Source organism: Urocampus carinirostris, chromosome 5 (assembly GCF_059441175.1).
Source record: "Urocampus carinirostris isolate Australia breed hairy pipefish chromosome 5, RoL_Ucar_1.0, whole genome shotgun sequence".
NCBI lineage: Eukaryota > Metazoa > Chordata > Actinopteri > Syngnathiformes > Syngnathidae > Urocampus > Urocampus carinirostris.
In genome coordinates, this window is record NC_142353.1 from 16887309 (window position 1) to 16907487 (window position 20179).

Below are 20179 nucleotides of genomic sequence, written 5' to 3' on the forward strand. Positions count from 1 at the left end.
GCTAAAACCACAAAAGTAGAACCCTTTTTTGCTAAATTTACTATCTGCAACTTTGAACAACATACCAATGGAAAAGAAAGCTGTTGTTTTCAAGGAAATGATAAAGAAGCACACTCCCAAGAGAGAACATCTGAGCCCTCGGAAGTGGATGAAACAAGAAAGAGTGAAGGCCTTTTCAGAATTTGCTCTCAACAGGCAAACGGAAGACAAGTGGGATAACAGCTTTGACAACAAAGAGATGCGTGAGTACACGAAAATTCATTATTTGGAGTCGTTTCCATGGTGGAAGTCATTGTTGTGTGCTACGCAGTATTGCAAACAGAGAAGTTATTTATCGAAGCGGCCAAAAGCAACGATGTAGATGCAATGAAGGCGCTTGGAAAGGGGTTGAATGCCAACGCAAAGAACGTGGTGAGTCTCTGAGTCTGAAGACAATCCGCGATAGTTATTAAAAAATTGTAGATCAGGGGTGTCAAACATACAGCTTTTGGGCCCACAAAAGGATTTAAACTGGCCTGAGAGAAAATATTGAGAGAAGCACAAGACATAAAATGCTCCACATCACGTCAATGACCTGGAGTTCAAAATACATGATGGGTCTATCATCTTACATCTTAAAACACACAAAAAACAAGTGACAATTACAGCTCATAAGGAAATGTGACCAGCTTTAGTCCTGATCCCCAACCGACCAAAACCTTAATGAAGTGGTGTCTAATCTTGTTGGTGCTATCGAATCCCACTAGTTTCACAGGTGCACTCAAGTATGATATTACTTTTTTTTTTTTTTTAAATTAAAGACATTTTTTTTTTCCCCCGGTGCCCAAAATGAACCGTTCAGAACAAACAAATGACAGGACTGCAAATCAGTGTGACTTCTGCTGTTGCCATTGAGAGAACAGTTAAAAGGTATGCATGGCTTTACCCTGCAAAATGTTGTTCCTTTTTATTGTTTTTACGTGCGACATCCTCGAAAAGGATTGTAAGAATTTGTAAAAAACTAGGGCTTTCTTGGGAATAACTGGATATTTTTCCATTTGTTGACACCAAAACGTCTAAAACGTTGTTGTTCTAAATAGTTGCTTCTGAGCCTGGTCCTGGTGGATTGGAATGATCTCGTCATGGTATTCATAAATTACTTCTTAGAGCTGTGACATCATCGGATGATCATAAGACCTTTAAAATGGCGAATCCCAGTAACACAACATATGAGGCAGTCCCGAAACAGGTAGCGATTGTAGTGCACACCGATTGCACACCGCTCATTTCCGCTTGGCAAAATTAGACTTCTGCTGACTCATCATCAAATGTGAATGGCTGTCTCACCCATGCTGGACATGAGGCTCGTGCAGCCAAGTATCATTTCAAATAATTTAGCATACTTATTGAAGTGCGTGAGAATTGCATGTGTACAAAAATCTCACCAATTCCAGACACATCTTTGAACTTGGGGCGGCAGTACCTCAGGAGGTAGAGCGCTCGTCTCGGGATCAAAGGATCCCAGTTCGAATCCCGGCTTGTCCGTGTTACATGTCGAAGTGTCCTTGGGTAAGACACTGAACCTTTAATACACCCAACAAGCAGGTTAGCGTCTTACATGGCTGCAATACAAGGCCGCTATTGGGAAATGTGGAGCACATTGTAAAGCGCTTTGGGAAGTCATTGACTTGAAAAGCGCTATATAAATGCAGATCATTTCATTACATTTCACTAACAGAGTCAAGAAGGGGAATTTTCACAAAGTTAAATCGAACATATTTGTCTGACCACTTTTGTGGCAGAGGCCCACCATACCCCTGACTACTGCGTCAATAGTTCCTCTTCTTTATTACTAACAGTTCAGTCACAGAGTTGGGTAAGATATAACAAACACTTCAAGGGGACGCAATCATAAAAAGGGGAACATCTCATACACCCTGGCATCACACCAACATCACAATGCAGTGTGTCTCCTTAAACAAATGGTTAATGTTAATGATAAGACTTTCTGAAGCAAGGAAAATCCTTTACTCAACTGTAAGGTCCCTGAAATGTTCAATGTTTCTTGCTAATGTATAACAACATTTACAATAATCCTATCATTATGTCCATTGAATGTCAACAAAGCCAGGTGCCACTCCCAAAGCAAACCACCTCAGCTGTATTTGTCGACCACCTTTTATTAACCAAAGAACATTTGAGGAAACACCCATCCTGAGGTCCATCCATTATCTGCAACGCTTATCCTCATTAGGGCCGTGGGGGCGCTGGGGCCCATCCCAGCCACCTTCGGGAGTAAACAGGGGACACCCTGACACAGAGACAGACAACTCACTCGCTCATTCACACCCAGTGACAATGTGGACCAGATAATTGGCCTGACACGCATGGTTTTGGAATATGAGAAGAAACCAGAGTGCCTAAAGAAAACCATCCTGAGATCATTTCATTTAATATAAAAGTCAACGCCGCCCTGTTTAAGGCAGTACAATCTCCTGCACGTCTGGTGCGTGGATGTTTCTCTTAACTGCAACATTTACTTCTAAACAGCACTTTTTACCCCAAGTGTTTTATCAGTTATTACCTGGATTATAGACTACAAAATAAGTAAATAGCACCTAGGTGAGTTTGTAGAAGTTTAAAGAAGCTTAAGCTCCTTTCCATAAAAAATATGAAATCTCACAGCCAAGTTCAGTAAGTTCAGATAAACAGTTAAAAAAAATAAAAATAAAAAAATATATAAAACGCAGAAAAAGACGTTAATATGATTAAATCAAGGGCAGCACGGCGGCGCAGTGGTTAGCGCGTGTGCGGCACAGTTCTAAGGTCTTTGGAACCTCCTGTGTGGGTTCAAATCCAGCTACCGGACTTACTGTGCAGAGTTTGTATCTTCTCCCCGTGCTTGCGTGGGTTTCCTCCGGGGACTCCGGTTTCCTCCCACATTCCAAAGACATGCATTTCAGGTGGATTGGCCGGTGGAAATTGTCCCTAGGTGTGAATGAGCGAGCGAGTTGTCTGTCCCTGTGTGCCCTGCGATTGGCTGGCAACCAGTTGAGGGTGTCCCCTGCCCACTGCCCGATGATTGCTGGGATGGGCTCCAGCACCCCCGCGACCCTACTGAGGATAAGCGGTGCAGCTAATGAGAGATGAGATGATTAAATCAGACATTTAAATCATTTTGAACCAAGTTAATGTTTGTGAGCTATTTTTGTCACTTTCCTATTTGCCCAAATGTCTCTGAATTAAACAGTAGTGGAAATTAATTCTACTTTTTTTTTTTTAAACACAAACACACGTTTGAGAAACACTACTACAGGTTAAATTTTAGAGAAGGAAAATACTCAGGGGAAAAAAAACCTCAATATTCGTTTTATGTTTCAATTTTACACCCAAGAATCATAATGCTAGTTTAATTGTAAGCCTCCACGGCTAAGGCAAGGGCATACTTTTCATGCAATTATTCTCTTAGTCCGTCCCCTCTGAGAGTGCTTTTCTTAACATGTGGTCCCCGAGCTGAAGCGAGTTTGACACCCCTGTTGTAGCTACTCAGACTCAACCCTAATTTGGTTCCCATTCCGTCTAGCACAATAGGACCGCTCTCCACTATGCAGTCGCCGGCAAAAACCAGGAAGCAGTGGAGCTGCTTCTATGGCGAAGGGTGCAAGTGGATCAAAGAGACAAGGTCAGGAGGGGCGATCGAGTCCCTGTAACAGAATATTGCTCAACTCACAAACGCTTCTCTCTCCTAATCCCGGCAGTTTGGTGTGGCACCCATTCATTTAGCTGCCTGGTTCGGCAGCTTGGAGATCCTGAAACTATTAGTACGGGCCGGGGCCGAACAGAAGATTGAGAACGAGGTCATCTCAAGGTCTCGCGTTACAAATGTCCACTTTTTAGATAAATCTTGAATTTGCTGTTACAGGAAGGATTGACCATCATTCACTGTGCTGCTATCAACAATCACACTGAAATTGTGGAGTATATTGTCAATGACCTGCACATGAAAGAACTCGACAAAGAGGACCGGGTATTATGTCATGTTTTTATGAAAGCATCATTCAGAATATAGTATTAAATAGGGATGCACCGAAATCCTCTGACTTTTATTGATCAGAAATATAATCGCAGTAGTGTTAATAACAACAGTTTCTCCCTGTGACACTATTTTCCAGAAATTGACTTATTGATGCTATACAACACAGGCCCGCGGGCCAAATTCGGTCCGCAGGAAGGTTTTCTACAACCCCAGAGAGGATCTTGATTAACTATTGTAATATACACCATGAATTCTTTTTTTTTTTTTTTTTTTTTTTTTTTTTTTTACTGCACGTCAATTCCCCTTGAAGGATATGTTGTTTTTGCTAAATAGACTTTTGCGCATTATTTAATCCATATTTTGAAAAATGCTTCATAAAACAAGTAGATGTCTGTGTCAAAAGTGTTGGTGACCACTGATTTTAAATTTTATGATACATGTGCTTTAAACATCAGGGAATTTAAAACAACAAATGCTTCAATATGTTTAAACTTTAAGGTTTGATTCCAACCCCACAGTTGCTTGCGAAACTATTTGGCCCCCTTGAACTTTGTGACCTTTTGCCACATTTCAGACTTCAAAGATCTCATCTCATCTCATTAGCTGCACCGCTTATCCTCAGTAGGGTCGCAGGGGTGCTGGAGCCCATCCCAGCAATCATCGGGCAGTGGGCAGGGGACACCCTGAACTGGTGGCACACAGGGACAGACAACTCGCTCGCTCATTCACACCTAGGAACTATTTGGACTTCAAAGATATAACACTGTAATTTCTTGTGAAGACTTAACAATAAGTGGGACACAATCATGAAGTGGAACACACATTATTGGATATTTTAAACTTTTTTAACAAATAAAAAACAAAAAAGTGGGTGTGCAAAATTATTCAGCCCCATTGAGTTAATACTTTGTAGCGCTAGCTTTTGCTGCAATTACAGAAGCTGATATTTTTGCCCATTCCTCCTTGCAAAACAGCTCGAGCTCAGTGAGGTTGGACGGAAAGCGTTTGTGAACAGCGGTTTTCAGTTCTTTCCACATATTCTCAATTGGATTGAGGTCTGGACTTTGACCTGGCCATTCTAACACCTTGATATCTTTTTGGTGAACCATTCCATTGTAGCTTTTGCTTTATGTTTTGGAAAATTGTCTTGTTGGAAGACAAATCTCCGTCTCAGTCTCAGGTCTTTTGCGGACTTCATCAGGTTTTCTTCCAGAATTGTCCTGTATTTGGCTCCGTCCATCTTCCCATCAATTTTGACCATCTTCCCTGTCCCTGCAGAAGAAAAGCAGGCCCAAACCATGATGCTGCCACCACCATGTTTGACTGTGGGGATGGTGTGTTGAGGGTGATGAGCTGTGCTGCTTTTACGCCAAACATAAAGTCTTGCATTGTTGCCAAAAAGTTCGTTTTTTGTCTCATCTGACGAGAGCACCTTCTTTCACATGTTTGGTGTGTCTCCCAGGTGACTTGTGGCAAACTTTAAACAACACTTTTTAAGGATATCTTTAAGAAATGGCTTCCTTCTTGCCATTCTTCCATAAAGGCCAAATTTGTGCTGTATACGACTGATTGTTGCCCTATGGACCGATTCCAAGGTCACAAAGTTCAAGGGGGCCAAATAGTTTCGCATACCACTGTATATGTTTTCCTATTGATTTATTTTGTTTCTTTTTGTCCTCATTCCTGCTGTCGCTGTAGACCTCTGCAGTTCATCCAGAGTGATCGTGGGCCTCTTAGCTGCATCTCTGATCAGTTTTCTCCTTGTATGAGCAGAAAGTTTAGGGGGACGGCCCGATCTTGGTCGATTTGCAGTGGTCTGATACTCCTTCCATTTAAATATTATTGCTTGCATAGTGCTCCTTGGGATATTTAAAGCTTGCAGAATCTTTTTGTATCCAAATCCAGCTTTAAACTTCTCCACGACAATATCTCGGACCTGCCCGGTGTGTTCCTCGTTCTTCATGATGCACTCTGCGCTTTAAACAGACTTCTGAGACTATCACAGTGCAGGTGCATTTATACAGAGACTTGATTAAACAGAGTTGGATTCCATTTCTCATTGTTAGTCATTTAGATCAACATTGAATCATTCAGGAATCCTCACTGAACATCTGGACAGAAGTTGCTGCACTGAAAGTAAAGGGGCTGAATAATTTTGCACACCAGCTTTAGTTTTTTTATTTGTCATAATGGTTTAAAATATGCAATAAAATGTGTTTCACTTCATGATTGTGTCCCACTTATTGTTGATGCTTCACAAGAAATTACAGTTTTATGTCTTCATGTTAGAAGTCTGAAATGTGGGAAAAGGTCACAAAGTTCAAGGGGGCCAAATAGTTTCGCATACCACTGTATATGTTTTCCTATTGATTTATTTTGTTTCTTTTTGTCCTCATTCCTGCTTTCTCAATTGTTTCTTTTGCAGTCGGGCCACTGTGCGTTCGCTATGGCAGCAGAGCACGGCTGCGTGCAAATGTTAGAGATGTTGATGGAGCCTCGTTACAACATGGCTACCATGAACCCCAACAAGGTTAGTGTTGTGCACGCACGTGTCCGCGATTGTGTCATTGACGCATCAAAGCTCAAAGTCAATGCCACTTTGATGCGATCGACTCTCTCTGCATCCCGCCAGAACGGGGACACGCCCCTGCACTTAGCTGCCAGGAATGGCCACTTGGACGCCGTCCAACTGCTGCTGCTCAGCTTTGATACTCGGGATGAAGTTAATATGGTACAAAATCATCACAAACACTTTCCATATCCCTAGTGTGCCATTTTCAATATTGTGGGCTCAGTGGATAATCCACTAGAGCTGGATGGGCTGTTTAAATAAAGTCCACTGAATGAATCCTCTGCGCTGTGGTCTGAATTTCGATTGCATAGTTAATCACGACAATGTTGGCCATCGTCTAGAGGACCGATCCCGCCATATTTATAAACAAATCTATAAAAAACAGGCATCTATCTCAGAGAGGAGATTGTATTTGACTGCTTGGAATGGTCGGTGGTCAGAAGTTGCAGTACCCAATTTGACCGCCAGAGGGCATTAGATACCCCACAACAGTGGACTACACAAAACCAAATGTGTATGGGTTTTGTTGGTATTTAGTGGGGGTGCCTTGACACAAAACCTACCTAAAACCATTTGCAGAAGCCTAAAGTACAACTTTGTTAGTTCTTACGAAAATTGGTTCTGCAGTTTCGGAGCCTAGAAGTCACATATACAGGGATCAGAATTTTCCGCGGATCCGCGGATTTCCGCTGTTTTTGAACCCCAAAGGCATTCCGACTTTTTCACTTTTTCTCTTGCGTAGCAAACAAATTCAAAATCCGACTGTCTCACTCTTTCCTTTATTGCTCTGGCGCACCCTGGCGGCCGTTAGAAAAATTGGCCGCATTGTTGCTCAAGCTGCAGGGACTGAACTGCATTTGAACTTATCTTGCAGTATTTACAAAAAAATCAGTTATGTGGGCAAATTATTTTAATCTTCTAAAAATGTTACTTAAATGATAAATATAAGCATGGTTTTGGACAAGTAAATTGCCTAAAACCCAGGAGCTTGGGGGGGCGGGGGGTGGGGGGGGGGCGTGTGGGGGGCTCCGCCCTGCTTTATTCCTGGACCCTGGCTATTTCAGCTGAAAATGAAAATCTCCATTCTGATCCCTGCATATAAACACACACACGTACACAAATGGGAATTTATAAAATACTTTAGATATCGATTCGATCAAATTTAGATTACATAGATAAACACTTACAAATATATGTTATATAACTAAATGCACACATAATTAAATAACTAAATATGTGACAAAATGCAATTAACTTAATTATGATTTTTATTATTTATTTTGTTAAAATTTAAAAAATGCAGAAATATCTATAAATACAGCGGATATCATATTCTTTGGCCTTTGGCCAAGTATGTCATGATTACTGATATGACTCAGCTGTGCCCGCTCATTTGGCGCCACCCGCCACGGGTTGTGATTGGCTCCCTGTCACTATTTAAACTCAGTCCTATCAATCCCCTGTTGTCAGTCTGTCTGCAAACCTCAGTGTATACTAGGCAAGCCTTTTTCGACCCTGACTCCCACCTGTCCAGTTTGTGCTCCCGTCTGTCCCCGGCTACAACCGTTTTGATCTTGACCACGTCTGCTCTCCTGTCCCGACTTACGACGCGTTTTTTATCCCGACCACGTCTGCTCTCCCGTCCTGGCTTACGACCCGTTTCTGACCCCGACCACGTTTTGCTCTCCTGTCGCAGCTATCGACCTGTTTTTCCGTCCTTCCTCTTTCCTTTAATAAAACTTGTGAGATACGTATCGCAATTGGGTCCTGTTTCCGTTCTGGTCCTGACAAAGTATTTTTAATTAGAAAAAAATATTCAAATAAATGGTAATAATTCAAATAATACGAAATAACCCAAATTACCTGCCAGTATAACAAAATGTACTTGACCATATTACTTAGGTAAACCTTTGTATCTAGATTTTGCAGGGCATGTTGATATGTTTATGTATTACACTTTAAAATGGCAAAATCATCAGAATTACTTTTTTTCGCAGTATCATTTCCAGTATTTAATCGCATTTAATGCCAAGCATGATCCACAATGTCCCGTTTTTTGCCCCTGATCAGCTTTTTGTGCGACAGGACGGGGAGACGGCTCTGTACCAGGCTGCCGAGAACGTTCAGGAACAGTGCGTCCTGGCTTTGCTGAAAGACGGCTGCAACCCCGACATCCTCACTGCGGTATGAGCGCACTTAAATCATCGCCCCGGTGGCATCTTCCTAATGGCACCATAAAGCGAGAGTGGTTAACCCTTTGCCGTTTCATCTCTCATTCGTGCCAACTCGAAAGAAAATAAAAGTCCTTTCTTGTAGAACAAATGCAGCGCCCTTCACCCAGTTTCAGAGCGAGGAGACACGTCTCTTGTCCGACTTCTCCTAGAATATGAGGCCAACGCGGATTTTCAGAATGTGGTATGTCAAAAATCGGTAAACTCTGTTTCATGGCAAGTGATGGCTTATATTTAAACCATGCTGAAGGACTTGGAGGCTCCTCTTCACCTGGCAGTAAAGAACAGCCACCTCCCTGTTATCCATTTTCTGTTGGAGGCCGGATGCAACTTTAATTTAGCCAATAAGGTAAAATGATTTATTTTCAAACAGTGGTGAGCACAGAACCTTTGGCGGATAAGTCCTGAGAGTGGGGGGAAAGAAAGCAGATTTATTTATAAAAGTGTCAATTATATAAATCATTGCTGTTGAGAAAAGTTGTTATATCATGTATCATTTGTTTGCAGTATTGAGTTAGAGTTTTGTTTTTAAAGATACGGGTACAGCAGAGGTCGTGAACCTGTTTGACCCAAAGAACCATAAAAGCAAAAATTAAAAAAATAGGGGGGGAGAGCCACACCTTATATTTTAAGACAAGGTGCGAGTAAAATTATTTTGTAAAAATGTCACAAAATACTGCAAACAAAGTACCAAAGTACTTAAGGCAAACAGCACTGGGCAATGAGAAGGTATGCACGCGCAATGTGAATAGCTCTGCCCATTCCTACTGCTCACCCAATCAAATTGCTCTTGGTGCTTTGCTAGAGCTTTTGGGTGTTTACAGATTGTTCTGTGGCTTTCCATCATAAAGTGTCTCAACAATGGAAATAGATTGTTTAATGAGCTTCCATATAAAGAACCCTTTAGCAATTTACAGCCAAAACGGGGTCAGTTAACAGTCTTGAGTGTAAACTATAGTGTCCTATATATACACTAGATAGACTAAACCCTAAGGCTAGTCTTGGCTTCACAGATGCCCCTATTGGCTCTGCATCAGTTAATCCACTAAATATTCACGCATGTTCTAATTTATCTCCGAGCCAGACGTACCCATAAAAAGAGCCATAGGTTTCCTACCCACATATTTAAAGGTGGCAGAATCCAAAAATGGTTACTCTGTGAAGGAGGACAGACTCTTTCTTCCTCCATGTGTTTGACTCCACATTTGGCTTGCAAGACAAGCTGAGTGAAGTGTAGTGGCTTCACAAGTGCGTTTTTAAAATGAGCGACAAAATTTACCGTAAATTCAAAACGACAAGCCGCTAATTTTTAGGGTACATTTTAAACACTGGGGCTTACGATACGATGTTGCTTTTTTATCATATATGAAAGTCAAACCTGTTTTCGAGGCCCTCTTCTGAGCCCTTCCTTGTTATTAGATAGTCCAGATTAAAAAAAGCAGATGTCCCCTAAAGGGTGTAAAAAATCAGGGAACCGCAACATTATTGGCCAATAGGGACAATGATGGAAACAATGCATAACCGTTAAAATCACAAACTGTGTGGAACAATAGTCAAAATCAAAAACAACCTTGGCCTCCTATGCAATTTCTTTTGATGTGTCCAATATCAAAAACAGAAACTTTTAGGAGAGGACAGTGAGGCAAGAGCCCTAGCACCACCTAGCGTCTAACTGTGCACGTTGTTCCTGTTTACAACAACCAATACTTTTGAAAAGGCACCACAAAAACAAGCTGCTTTGTGTTAGAGGGCTCAGACTGTCATGCATCTTGCTGCTGAGCTGGCAAGAGTAGATGTGGTGGAAATGCTTCTCAAAGCCCAAGTTGACCTGACCCACGAGGATCGGGTAAGTTTTCAAACAAATGCTGTGCAGATAAACAACATTTAAATTTGGGACTAATGGTGGACTGGATTAGTGACCCAAACAGAAGCACCTTTACAGGGGTGGGCAAACTATGGTCCGCGGGCCACATATGGCCCGTCATCCCTTTTAATCCGGTCGCCAAGCCAACATGGTAAAAAAAATCGAATATAATACATAAGTGCATAACACACTTTCTTGGGCCGAATGGAGATGTTTTCCTTAATCAGCTACTAATACAAAGCTTCACTATCTGCATAAAATTAGTTTTACCTGGTTATATCAGTATCAGAAATTATTTTCCCCCCATTTTATTAACACTCCACTTATTGAAACATAAATATTTTGTTCGTTTGTTTGTACATGATTCAATTGTTTGTTTGTTTGTACATGATTCAAATTGAATCGTTTCTTGTACATGATTCAATTGTTTGTTGTTTGTACATGATTCAAATTGAATCGTTTCTCCGGCGCCGTCACGAATGGCAGCCACTCCAGCAGCTCCCGTGTTATTTTCGATTGTTCTCAGCTCAGGGATGCTGCTGGAAAAGTGAATTTCCCTTCGGGGATGAATAAAGTATCTATCTATCTATCTATCTATCTATCTATCTATCTATCTATCTATCTATCTATCTAAGTGCCCGTGTTGGTCAACCAATCATATTAGAGGTAACGAAAACAAACAGCATTTCTCCTGAACTTGACTTTGACAAATTTTCTCTTGGGATGGGCATTTTTTTACCTCACTAAAGCCCTAAAAATGCCATTAAAGGTGCTGTCTGATGCCATCTTCGGCCTAAATAATCATTGCAGCCTCGGTCAAGCCGCTTGTGTGGCACGTGCAAGCACGAGCATTTCTTAGAGGCGCTTGGATGAACTATTTTCTTTTTTGGAGGGGGTTTGGGTTGGCGTTTGGACTGTATTTGAAACAGTCGTTTCTTAGTTTCACCGGTTTTATGCTACACTAATAAAAAACTGCAAGCACGAGCATGAAATCTCACTCTACCCCCTTACCCCTTTTCATGCTTCCTAATGTGTTGCAAGAACTGAACTGCTCTGCTAAAAGTAAAATAAAAGCAGATAGTTGCAAAATAAAACACAAGGACTCCTTTAACTCAGTAGGTCATTGTTAATAAATAGTTAATAGAGAAAAAAATAGAGAAATTCTACTTTCTATTTTTTAAGGGCACCTCGAATAATGCACCTCAAAGCGATTATGTTATTATTGTATGGTATGGGCGAAAAAAATAGATTGTTTTGGTGCCACATGGTCCCCACTCTATAAAACAAATTATGAACCGTTTTTCCATCCTCACTATTTTTTTTTAATCAAGTATTTGTATTACTCATTTAACTATTAATTGAATTTTAAAACAAAACCCAGGCGCATCCCAATTTATTTTGAGTTTTTCAAAGCATTTAATTCGATATATTGCTTGAAAAAGGGACAAACTATGTTACATTTTTTGAATTTGGAGCATTTCTAAACCAATTTGATTGACTTAATCTACCGATATTTATTTAAGTCAAGTCATGTTTATTTGTGACGCCCTTAATCACAAGGAGTCTCAAAGGGCTGCACAGGTTATTGCAAACGACAGACTATTATTATACCATCCCCTGATCTAAAGCCTACATGAGGGCAAGGAAAAACTCAAAACCTCAACATGAGGTAAATGAAGAAACTTTGAGAAGGGACCGCATATGATGTAATGACCAGAATGACCAGGTTGCAATAGATTTTGCATTAACAAAAAATAAATTACAAATGAAATATAAAATAATAAAAGTGTAATATAAAATAAAAAATAAAAATAAAGGCGACCAGGTTGCATTCAGCATCTTTCTTTACCCACTTGCAGTATTTGCTGACAATAATATTTGCCAGGATCCAAAACGGGCAAGAAGAGATTGGTCTAACAAAAACTACTAAAATTAATACATTTTTTCCCTCGTACAATAGTTGTTATATTGTAATATTACTATCGTTATATTACATTGTATAACATTATATTATACTGTTATTTTAGTTGCCGCTGCAAAATGTTATTGTACATATTTTCATTGCACTATTGTTACAATGCACTATTTTTCTTCATTGCTTTATTATTATTACACCTTGGACCAGTTTTTCTAAACACTATGTTGTAATCTTTAATTTTTTTAACCTAATTCATCCTGATAGCCTTTTAATTATTTTCTCCTTAGAGTGTCTATATTACCCGTTTTACCCTGGAGTACCATGTCTAATCTCGTTGCATACAATGTTTCCTTGATATCAATGACAAAAAAAGACAATTCTAATTCTAATCTATTTCAACCCAACTCAAAATTCTGCCCACCCCTGACCCCCAAGCATCTCAATTTATTTTGATTTTCATTTTTTTTATATTTGATTGCATATGATTGTGCTTGTAAATTGGAAGTAGCAGGGAAACACGGCGCTGGGTGTGGCGTCCAGAGCAGATGAAGTTATCATCGTGGACATGATCATCAAGGCAGAAAGATACAACGCATGGAAGAACGTAAGATGTCTTTATTGATTTTTGTGATGCTCGTAATGCAAATGTTGAGAGGCTAAAAGCGTTCCCCATACCCTCAGGTGATTGCTCTCCTTATTAATGATTGCAATTTCCCTTATTAACCGATTGTATACCTTACAAACACGACGTCGCACCTATTTACTCACAGCAAGACATACTATGTAAAAAAAAAACAAAGATAGTTTATGTACCAAGTTGTTATTTACCAATCGTGGATAAGATTTGGTATCGTATTAGCAATATTCGATGACGACGTCGTCCGCTACCACCACTGACCGAGACGATCTAGATTAGAGCCAAAGTGGGTAAGACGATTGTTTTAATTCAAAAAATGAAAAGAAATGTAATTTTCCTCACGTTAAAAATGTAATACTGCGTACACAATTCAAATTGATCAAAAAACTTCTATTATTTTTTAAAACAGTCTTCCCTAATAAGGATAAGCTTAAATATGATAAAAACCTCCAGATAAAAATAAAAGCATAACAGAAATGTGAACAACGCAGCGTCTTAAAAACTCCGCCTTCAAATGGTTCAGTCTATTTGATTCGTAGCACCGCTCTCGCCCCCCTCCCCGCTCCTCTTTTGCTCAGCTAGTGTCACTTGCACCATAGCGGCAGAGTCTGTGGAGGCTCCGGTGTATTAAGGTGAGAGGTTACATGGTGAACAACTTTACCACACAATACCATGACTTTGTTATCATCAACAGATATTACTTCTCATTTTAATCTAAGAGAAAATGAGTAAAAACTGCGCATAATGTAGTAATGGTGATTCTGCTAACCGCAAAGTGTAATGTGATGTTCACAAATGGAAAGTAAAACTCCCGAACAGTGTTGAGTGATCCTTAATCACTCTAAAGGGATAATATTTATGGCCTCCTACTGGTACAAATATTTCAGCGAAAACAAAAAAAAAACATTAAATTGAATACTAGGCAAAAATACATGACCCATTCCAGTACACCAATATTAATTTTGATTAAAAATCATAGGTGGAGGAATTTGTATTTTTTTTACGTCGTGGAATCCACACCAAGTAGTCGCCGCCATGTTTGTCAGGCATCTAGCTGCTATGCAGCGATCCTTTTGCACTGGTTTTCGTTCGCATGAGACAACAGTGTCCCCTAGTGGTCAAATAATACAGACATCGGAGCTTTAAGTGTGATGAAAACACGTTTTAACCAGACACTGAAAATTTGAACATGATTGACGGGCATGTTTTCCACAAGCGGGTGGCATTTATCTAGTCACTGACAGGATTTGTGATGATACCCCCTTCAGACCCACCCAGAGTCTACTGAGAGCGTTCACAGCGAGTATCCGCTAACGTTTAAACTGGACCACCGCAACGAGACCAAGCAGCTCCGATCTATGACCTGGCGACTGGCCTACGAATTTCTCAAGTCCAAAGACTGGAAACGCCTGGCAGAACGTTGGTCCTTCACACAGGAGCAGGTGTCGGCCATCGAAGCGCAGTGGACCGGTATTTATACGATTCTTAGGACCAGTTTTATTCAGCAAATAGATATAAAATTGTATACATTCTTAATATTTGAAAGCAATAAAAGCTAATAACATAATTGCCCAAGACATTTTTAGGACTTCACTTCTTTAGTCACTAACCTAACAAAGAGGACAATTGCCCAGTTCAAGTTAATAAGACAGAAATGCTGTTGGTTTTGCAATATGGTTTATAATAATAATAATAATAATAATTTCCTTGTATTGTCATTCTGTGTAACAATGTACACTGAACGAAATGTCGATTGCACCTGACCCGTTGTCGCGAGCCGATGCAGCCGCAGCCAACAGAGGGCGCCGCCGACCACTTTTTAAGTCTTAGGAATGACTCGGCCGGGGCGCGAACCACCGACCTCCCAGTCTCAAAGCGGGCTTATTGACCAACAATGAAAAAGGAATAGATAGGCTAATGAACATTGTTAGTTCTGGTCTTCAACAAAATGTCCCATTATTTAAGGATGAATTTCGGTTCCTGGTTTGAGACCAGGTGGAAACATATGTTGGCCTGGAGAGGGATGGGCGCCACCAGGCTGTACATGCCCAAGACACACGACAGGAAATGGTGCCCCTACTACCCTTATGGTTAGGTAATGTTAAACAGTACAGTATAAGTCCCTCAGAGTAATATTTAACCACGATATTAGCAGGAGACCCCAAATAAATAGCATTCAACCCAAATTAGCAAGGGATCCAACCAAGCAATCATCTATTATCTGCACTGTTAATCCTCATTAGGCTCGCGGGGGTGGTGGAGCCCATCTTCAGGCAGACATGGGACCAAGTCACACATGTGCAAGTCTCAAGTAAGTCTCAAGTCTTCACCTTCAAGTCCCAAGTAAGTCCCAAGTATTTTTTTCTTGGGCAAGTCAAGTCACAAGTCAAGTCCCGAGTCTTAGATTGCCAAGTCCAAGTCAAGTCACAAGTCATAAAAACAGCGACTCGAGTCGACTCGAGTCCAAGTCACTAAGTCTCAAGTCCCCATGTCTGTCTTCAGGCTGTGGTCAGGGGACACAGACAGACAACCAACTCGCTCATTCACACCTAGAGACAATTTGGAAAGGCCAAATTACTTGACATACATGTTTTTGGAACGTCGGAGGAAACCCGCGCACGGGGAGAACATGCAAACTCCGCACAGGAGGATTCGATCCCATGACCTTAGAACTGTTCCGAGGCCGCACTAGCCACTCATCCGCCGTGCCGCCCATCACCCAACCAAATAGTCTAAATATTTAGTTTTTCTGAAATATTAAGTAGCTCCTGAAAATCTACGTGAGCTGTGTTCCCCCGGTAGCGTGTGTTTAAAGTAAATTTACTGTGGAGCAGGTTTCATTTAGTTTGCCTAACTCATTTTGCTTAATTTGTTTTTATTTTCGTTAAAATAATACTAAAATGATGTGCTGTATTAGATATTTTGTAAATGTTTTATTTTACTGAAAATAATTCCTAAAAGGACATTGTGTAATATTTGGCACCACATGGTGGTCGAAATACTTTTTAAAACCCCCCCAACAATAGGCAAAAATAAATGCCCAATTTATATAATCGTGCATTTTTTTAATACTCCTAGGTCAAGAAATTTACACATATCTGACAAGAGCCTCACCTAATAGGAGCTGACATAATTGCCCCCCATCTTGCTGCTACGGGTGACCCTTCCAAAACCAAAAAAACTTGTAAAAGGCTGGGTAAAAAAATGAGAACACAAATGGTGCAGTTGACAGAGTTTCCGAAGTTTCTATTCTTCCTTGTGCTTTTGAGGACTCATTTTTTTTGTTGCACTACACAATACAGCGCCATCTATTGGTCGAATACTACACAGTTTTCTTCTAAAATAAGAAAAATATTTTAAAATGAGCAAAATGATCTGCTCGACTAGATGAACAAAAACATTTTACCTGATCGCCATACATTTTCCTTAGTTTTGTAAATTTACTTTTTGCAATGTGATTGACGGAATAAAACCTAAAATGTTAAAGATACCTTTGGCGAACTTCAGCTATTGTTTTTGAGAATGAATTTGAGTTTGAATATCTCATCTTGTTTGGGTAAGTGATGCCATAACCTTAAAGGTAATTCCAAATTCTAATGGGAAGAAATACTGCATAGTCTGGATAAAATCTATATACTGTATATTTCATCAGTATATTCCAATTTTGTTTCTGGGGTAATGCATTTTGAAGATAGCATGTCTTGTCTTTGTCATCCTGAGCTGTAACATTAGAGAAACACCAGCACCCTAGCAAGGCAGTCGCCATATTGTTTTATGTGTTAATGAGTCAACAAGGTTTCGATTGTTTCACGACAAGTTTTGGTATTTTTTGTGGCAAATGCCTAGGTGTTTTGTTGAAGGTGGATGCAGGAATGGTACAACAAAGGGTGAAAAAGGGTTTAACTGGCGGAAAAACACACACAAAGCCACCAATTAGGACCGATCAATGGAAGGCGGATGCAGCCTCGCAGAACATTGCAAGGCTCGTCAGGATAACCGGAAACTAAGAACGATACGCGGCAACGGCCAAAAAAAAGCAAAGCCGGCTGCAAATGATCCAACGAAGGAACATGTAAAAACCTGCGCTAACGCCAGTATAGCCGGCCAAAAAACAAGCAGTGAGCAGCCAACGAGTGCCGACCGGGAGCAAACAAAACAGGAAAGCCCTCGGCAGCACAGACTTGAACGGGGACTATAGAGTGCACCTGATTATAAGCCGCACCCACCACATCTCATCTCATTAGCCGTACCGCTTATCCTCATTAGGGTCGCGGGGGGGCTGGAGCCCATCCCAGCCATCTTCGGGCAGTGGGCAGGGGACACCCTGAACTGGTTGCCAGCCAATCGCAGGGCACACGGGGACAGACAACTCATTCGCTCATTCACACCTAGGGACAATTTGGACCGGCCAATTCACCTGAAATGCATGTTTTTGGAATGTGGGAGGAAACCGGAGTGCCCGGAGGAAACCCACGCAAGCACGGGGAGAACATACAAACTCCGCACAGAAAGTCTGGAGCTGGATTTGAACCCACGACAGGTTCCCATGACATGAACTGTGCCGCAGAAGCGCTAACCACTGTGCCGCCGTGCTGCCCCCACATTTTAGGAGGAAAACCGATTTTGTACTTACACAAGCCGCACCTGTATATAAGCCGCATGCGCCCACATTAAAAAATGTAACACAAAATTAACCCAGATAAATACATTACAAAAATATACAGTTGCAAATACATATTATACATGGTTACACATATTTACAGAGAAAGACGGTACATCGAGAGTTTTCAAAGCTTTAATAATATTAATATAACTTTCATCCGGGCAGTTAATGGTAGCGACACACTCGCAACACAGTAAACGGGTCTGTTAAAAAAACATACCGTACTTGTGAAAAACATGGTAAACCGTCCTCATCTTTCTCCTTAGAACTGAAGCCATGAAAGTCGTCTTCCTCAGTGTCGCAAAGAAACTTTGTCATATAGACGTCGTCCCACGCTTCCACCCACTCCTGATTCTGTGCCCTCCTCTCAGTCACGCAGCAGACCGTCTTTTCGGAACCCGTTGGTGATGGTGGATTTTTTTATGCTGCCCCACGCTGTCAGGATCCACTGGCAGACTTGCGAAAAAGTTGCCTTTCACATGCAGCCAGTTTTAGTGAAAGATTTCTCGCCGCTAGTCAAGCCAAGAAGTTGCAGTCTTCCTCGGCGCATATATTCCACCGGTCTAAATCTTACCTTTTGTACTCGAGCGCCTCTGGCGGCCGTTAGAAAAATTACACAAATTGGCCGCATCACTGAATAAGCCGCAGGGTTGAAAGTTTGGGGGAAAAGTAGCGGCTTATAGTCTGGAATTTACGGTATACTAAGCGTAACACACACGATGAGAAGAACAAACTGAAAGCCACAAGTATGCAATCGCTGTTCACTACAATCTGTTTTGGAGTTGGCCTAACATGTTAATTGGGTTCACCATTTTGAAAGTGGTGTACTTACAATGACGTCAGAACACAGGAAACGAGCCAGATGGGTCAAGTTTCAGACTAAATTTCTCGAGTCTCCTGGCGCATGAAACATTTTCACACATATTCTTGCATAATTCCATAAAGGAATACCAGTTGGAAAAACATTCCGTTTGGGAATACCTTTAATAGACCATCAACGCAAATGCGCAGTTTTATTCTTAACAACAGGTGGCAGTACTGATTTTATTGATCAATTGTATTTGAAACAAAAAAGGCCAAATTTGAACCTGACGCCTATTTGTTGGCAGGACAACACAGTTACAAAGAACACGGTAACAGGATGCTGCTCATCTGGCTCCATGGAGAGGAACTGGCAGGGAGGAGTCCTTTGATAGGACTCCATCAAGCCCTCGTGGAAGTAGGACTTGAGCGAGTTGCAGGTATTAAACGTTGACAACGCATTTACAGAGAAACATACAAATACAAACATGATCTTCCCGTTGTTACAGAAAAGATTCGAATGGAATCGGAAAACGGAAGCGGTCGGAGTTGCAGGCTTTCATGATGGATTCAGTGACATGCCACATTGTTTTGAAGGTGAAAATTAAACAGACTTATTAAAGGTGATGTGTGTTCTTAAAAAGTTGAACGTAGAATATTGTCTGATTTAACTATGCGTTTACGTTACTATTCATTACTGCTTGGAGGTAGGCAATTGTGGCTTTTCGTTTGCGTTTGATTGAAAAACTCCGCAACACCGGTGCCGATGGGGACCAGGGGGAGGGATCACATTACACCATTTTCAAAATTACTGCATTGGCTCCATGTGCGGTTCAGGATCAATTTTCAAATGTCCTAATGGTCTTGGGCCGTCCTATCTGTCTGATATGCTTTTATTATATCAGCCTTCACGATCCCGTAGGTCGTCTGGCAGCGGCTTGTTGACTGCTCCCAGGGCGAGTACCAAAACCTCTGGTGAAGCAGCATTCGGCAACTATCTATGGATCAGTTTTCCGTAGGACATCAGGTCTGCAGGGTACCTTGATATTTTTAAGAGGAGGCTCAAGACCCACTTTTTTTAATATGGCTTTTAATTGATCATTTTTATTTTTCATCTGTAACTTCTAATAGTTTTCTGTACAATAAGATGTTTATTCTATACATTTGTTTTGTTCTGCAGTTGTTTTTATTTTTCATTTCTATTTTTATATTTCAGTGTTTCATTTTTGATAAAGGTGGGGATTTTACCGTCTTGTTGTATGCTAAATGTTTTTATAAAGCACTTTGAGTGGCTTTTTTCTCCTGAAAAGTCCTTTACAAATAAATTTGATCAACAATACCGAAGTGAGTTCAAAGAGCCTTTATATTAACCCCCCCACATCTGGTTTTATCTAATTTTTTTAGCAAAGCTGTTTTCGAACACCCTACACATTAGGTAGGAGAAAGTGGGAGGTGTGAGTGACTTAATGCTTGTTCTC

At 40.9% G+C, this 20179-nt stretch overlaps 1 protein-coding gene across 1 annotated transcript; it reads left to right on the plus strand.

The window, feature by feature from the left end:
- Positions 1 to 64: 64 nt before the first annotated feature.
- On the plus strand, positions 65 to 19985 carry ankdd1b (ankyrin repeat and death domain containing 1B). The gene is made up of 15 exons (XM_088336014.1): positions 65 to 242; positions 311 to 411; positions 3563 to 3661; positions 3738 to 3836; positions 3902 to 4006; positions 6441 to 6545; positions 6648 to 6746; positions 8673 to 8771; positions 8904 to 9002; positions 9069 to 9167; positions 10566 to 10664; positions 13109 to 13204; positions 14506 to 14707; positions 19010 to 19141; positions 19211 to 19985. The coding sequence occupies exons 1-15, from the start codon at positions 68 to 70 to the stop codon at positions 19264 to 19266; spliced, it is 1665 nt and encodes a 554-aa protein (XP_088192140.1). The 5' UTR covers positions 65 to 67; the 3' UTR covers positions 19267 to 19985.
- Positions 19986 to 20179: the final 194 nt, after the last annotated feature.

Coding starts and splice junctions, on each gene's coding strand:
- ankdd1b (XM_088336014.1), top strand. CDS start 68: ATGGAAAAGAAAGCTGTTGTTTTCAAGGAAATGATAAAGAAGCACACT. Junction 8,772..8,903: donor ACCCCGACATCCTCACTGCG/GTATGAGCGCAC, acceptor CCTTTCTTGTAG/AACAAATGCAGCGCCCTTCA. Junction 19,142..19,210: donor AGGACTTGAGCGAGTTGCAG/GTATTAAACGTT, acceptor CCGTTGTTACAG/AAAAGATTCGAATGGAATCG.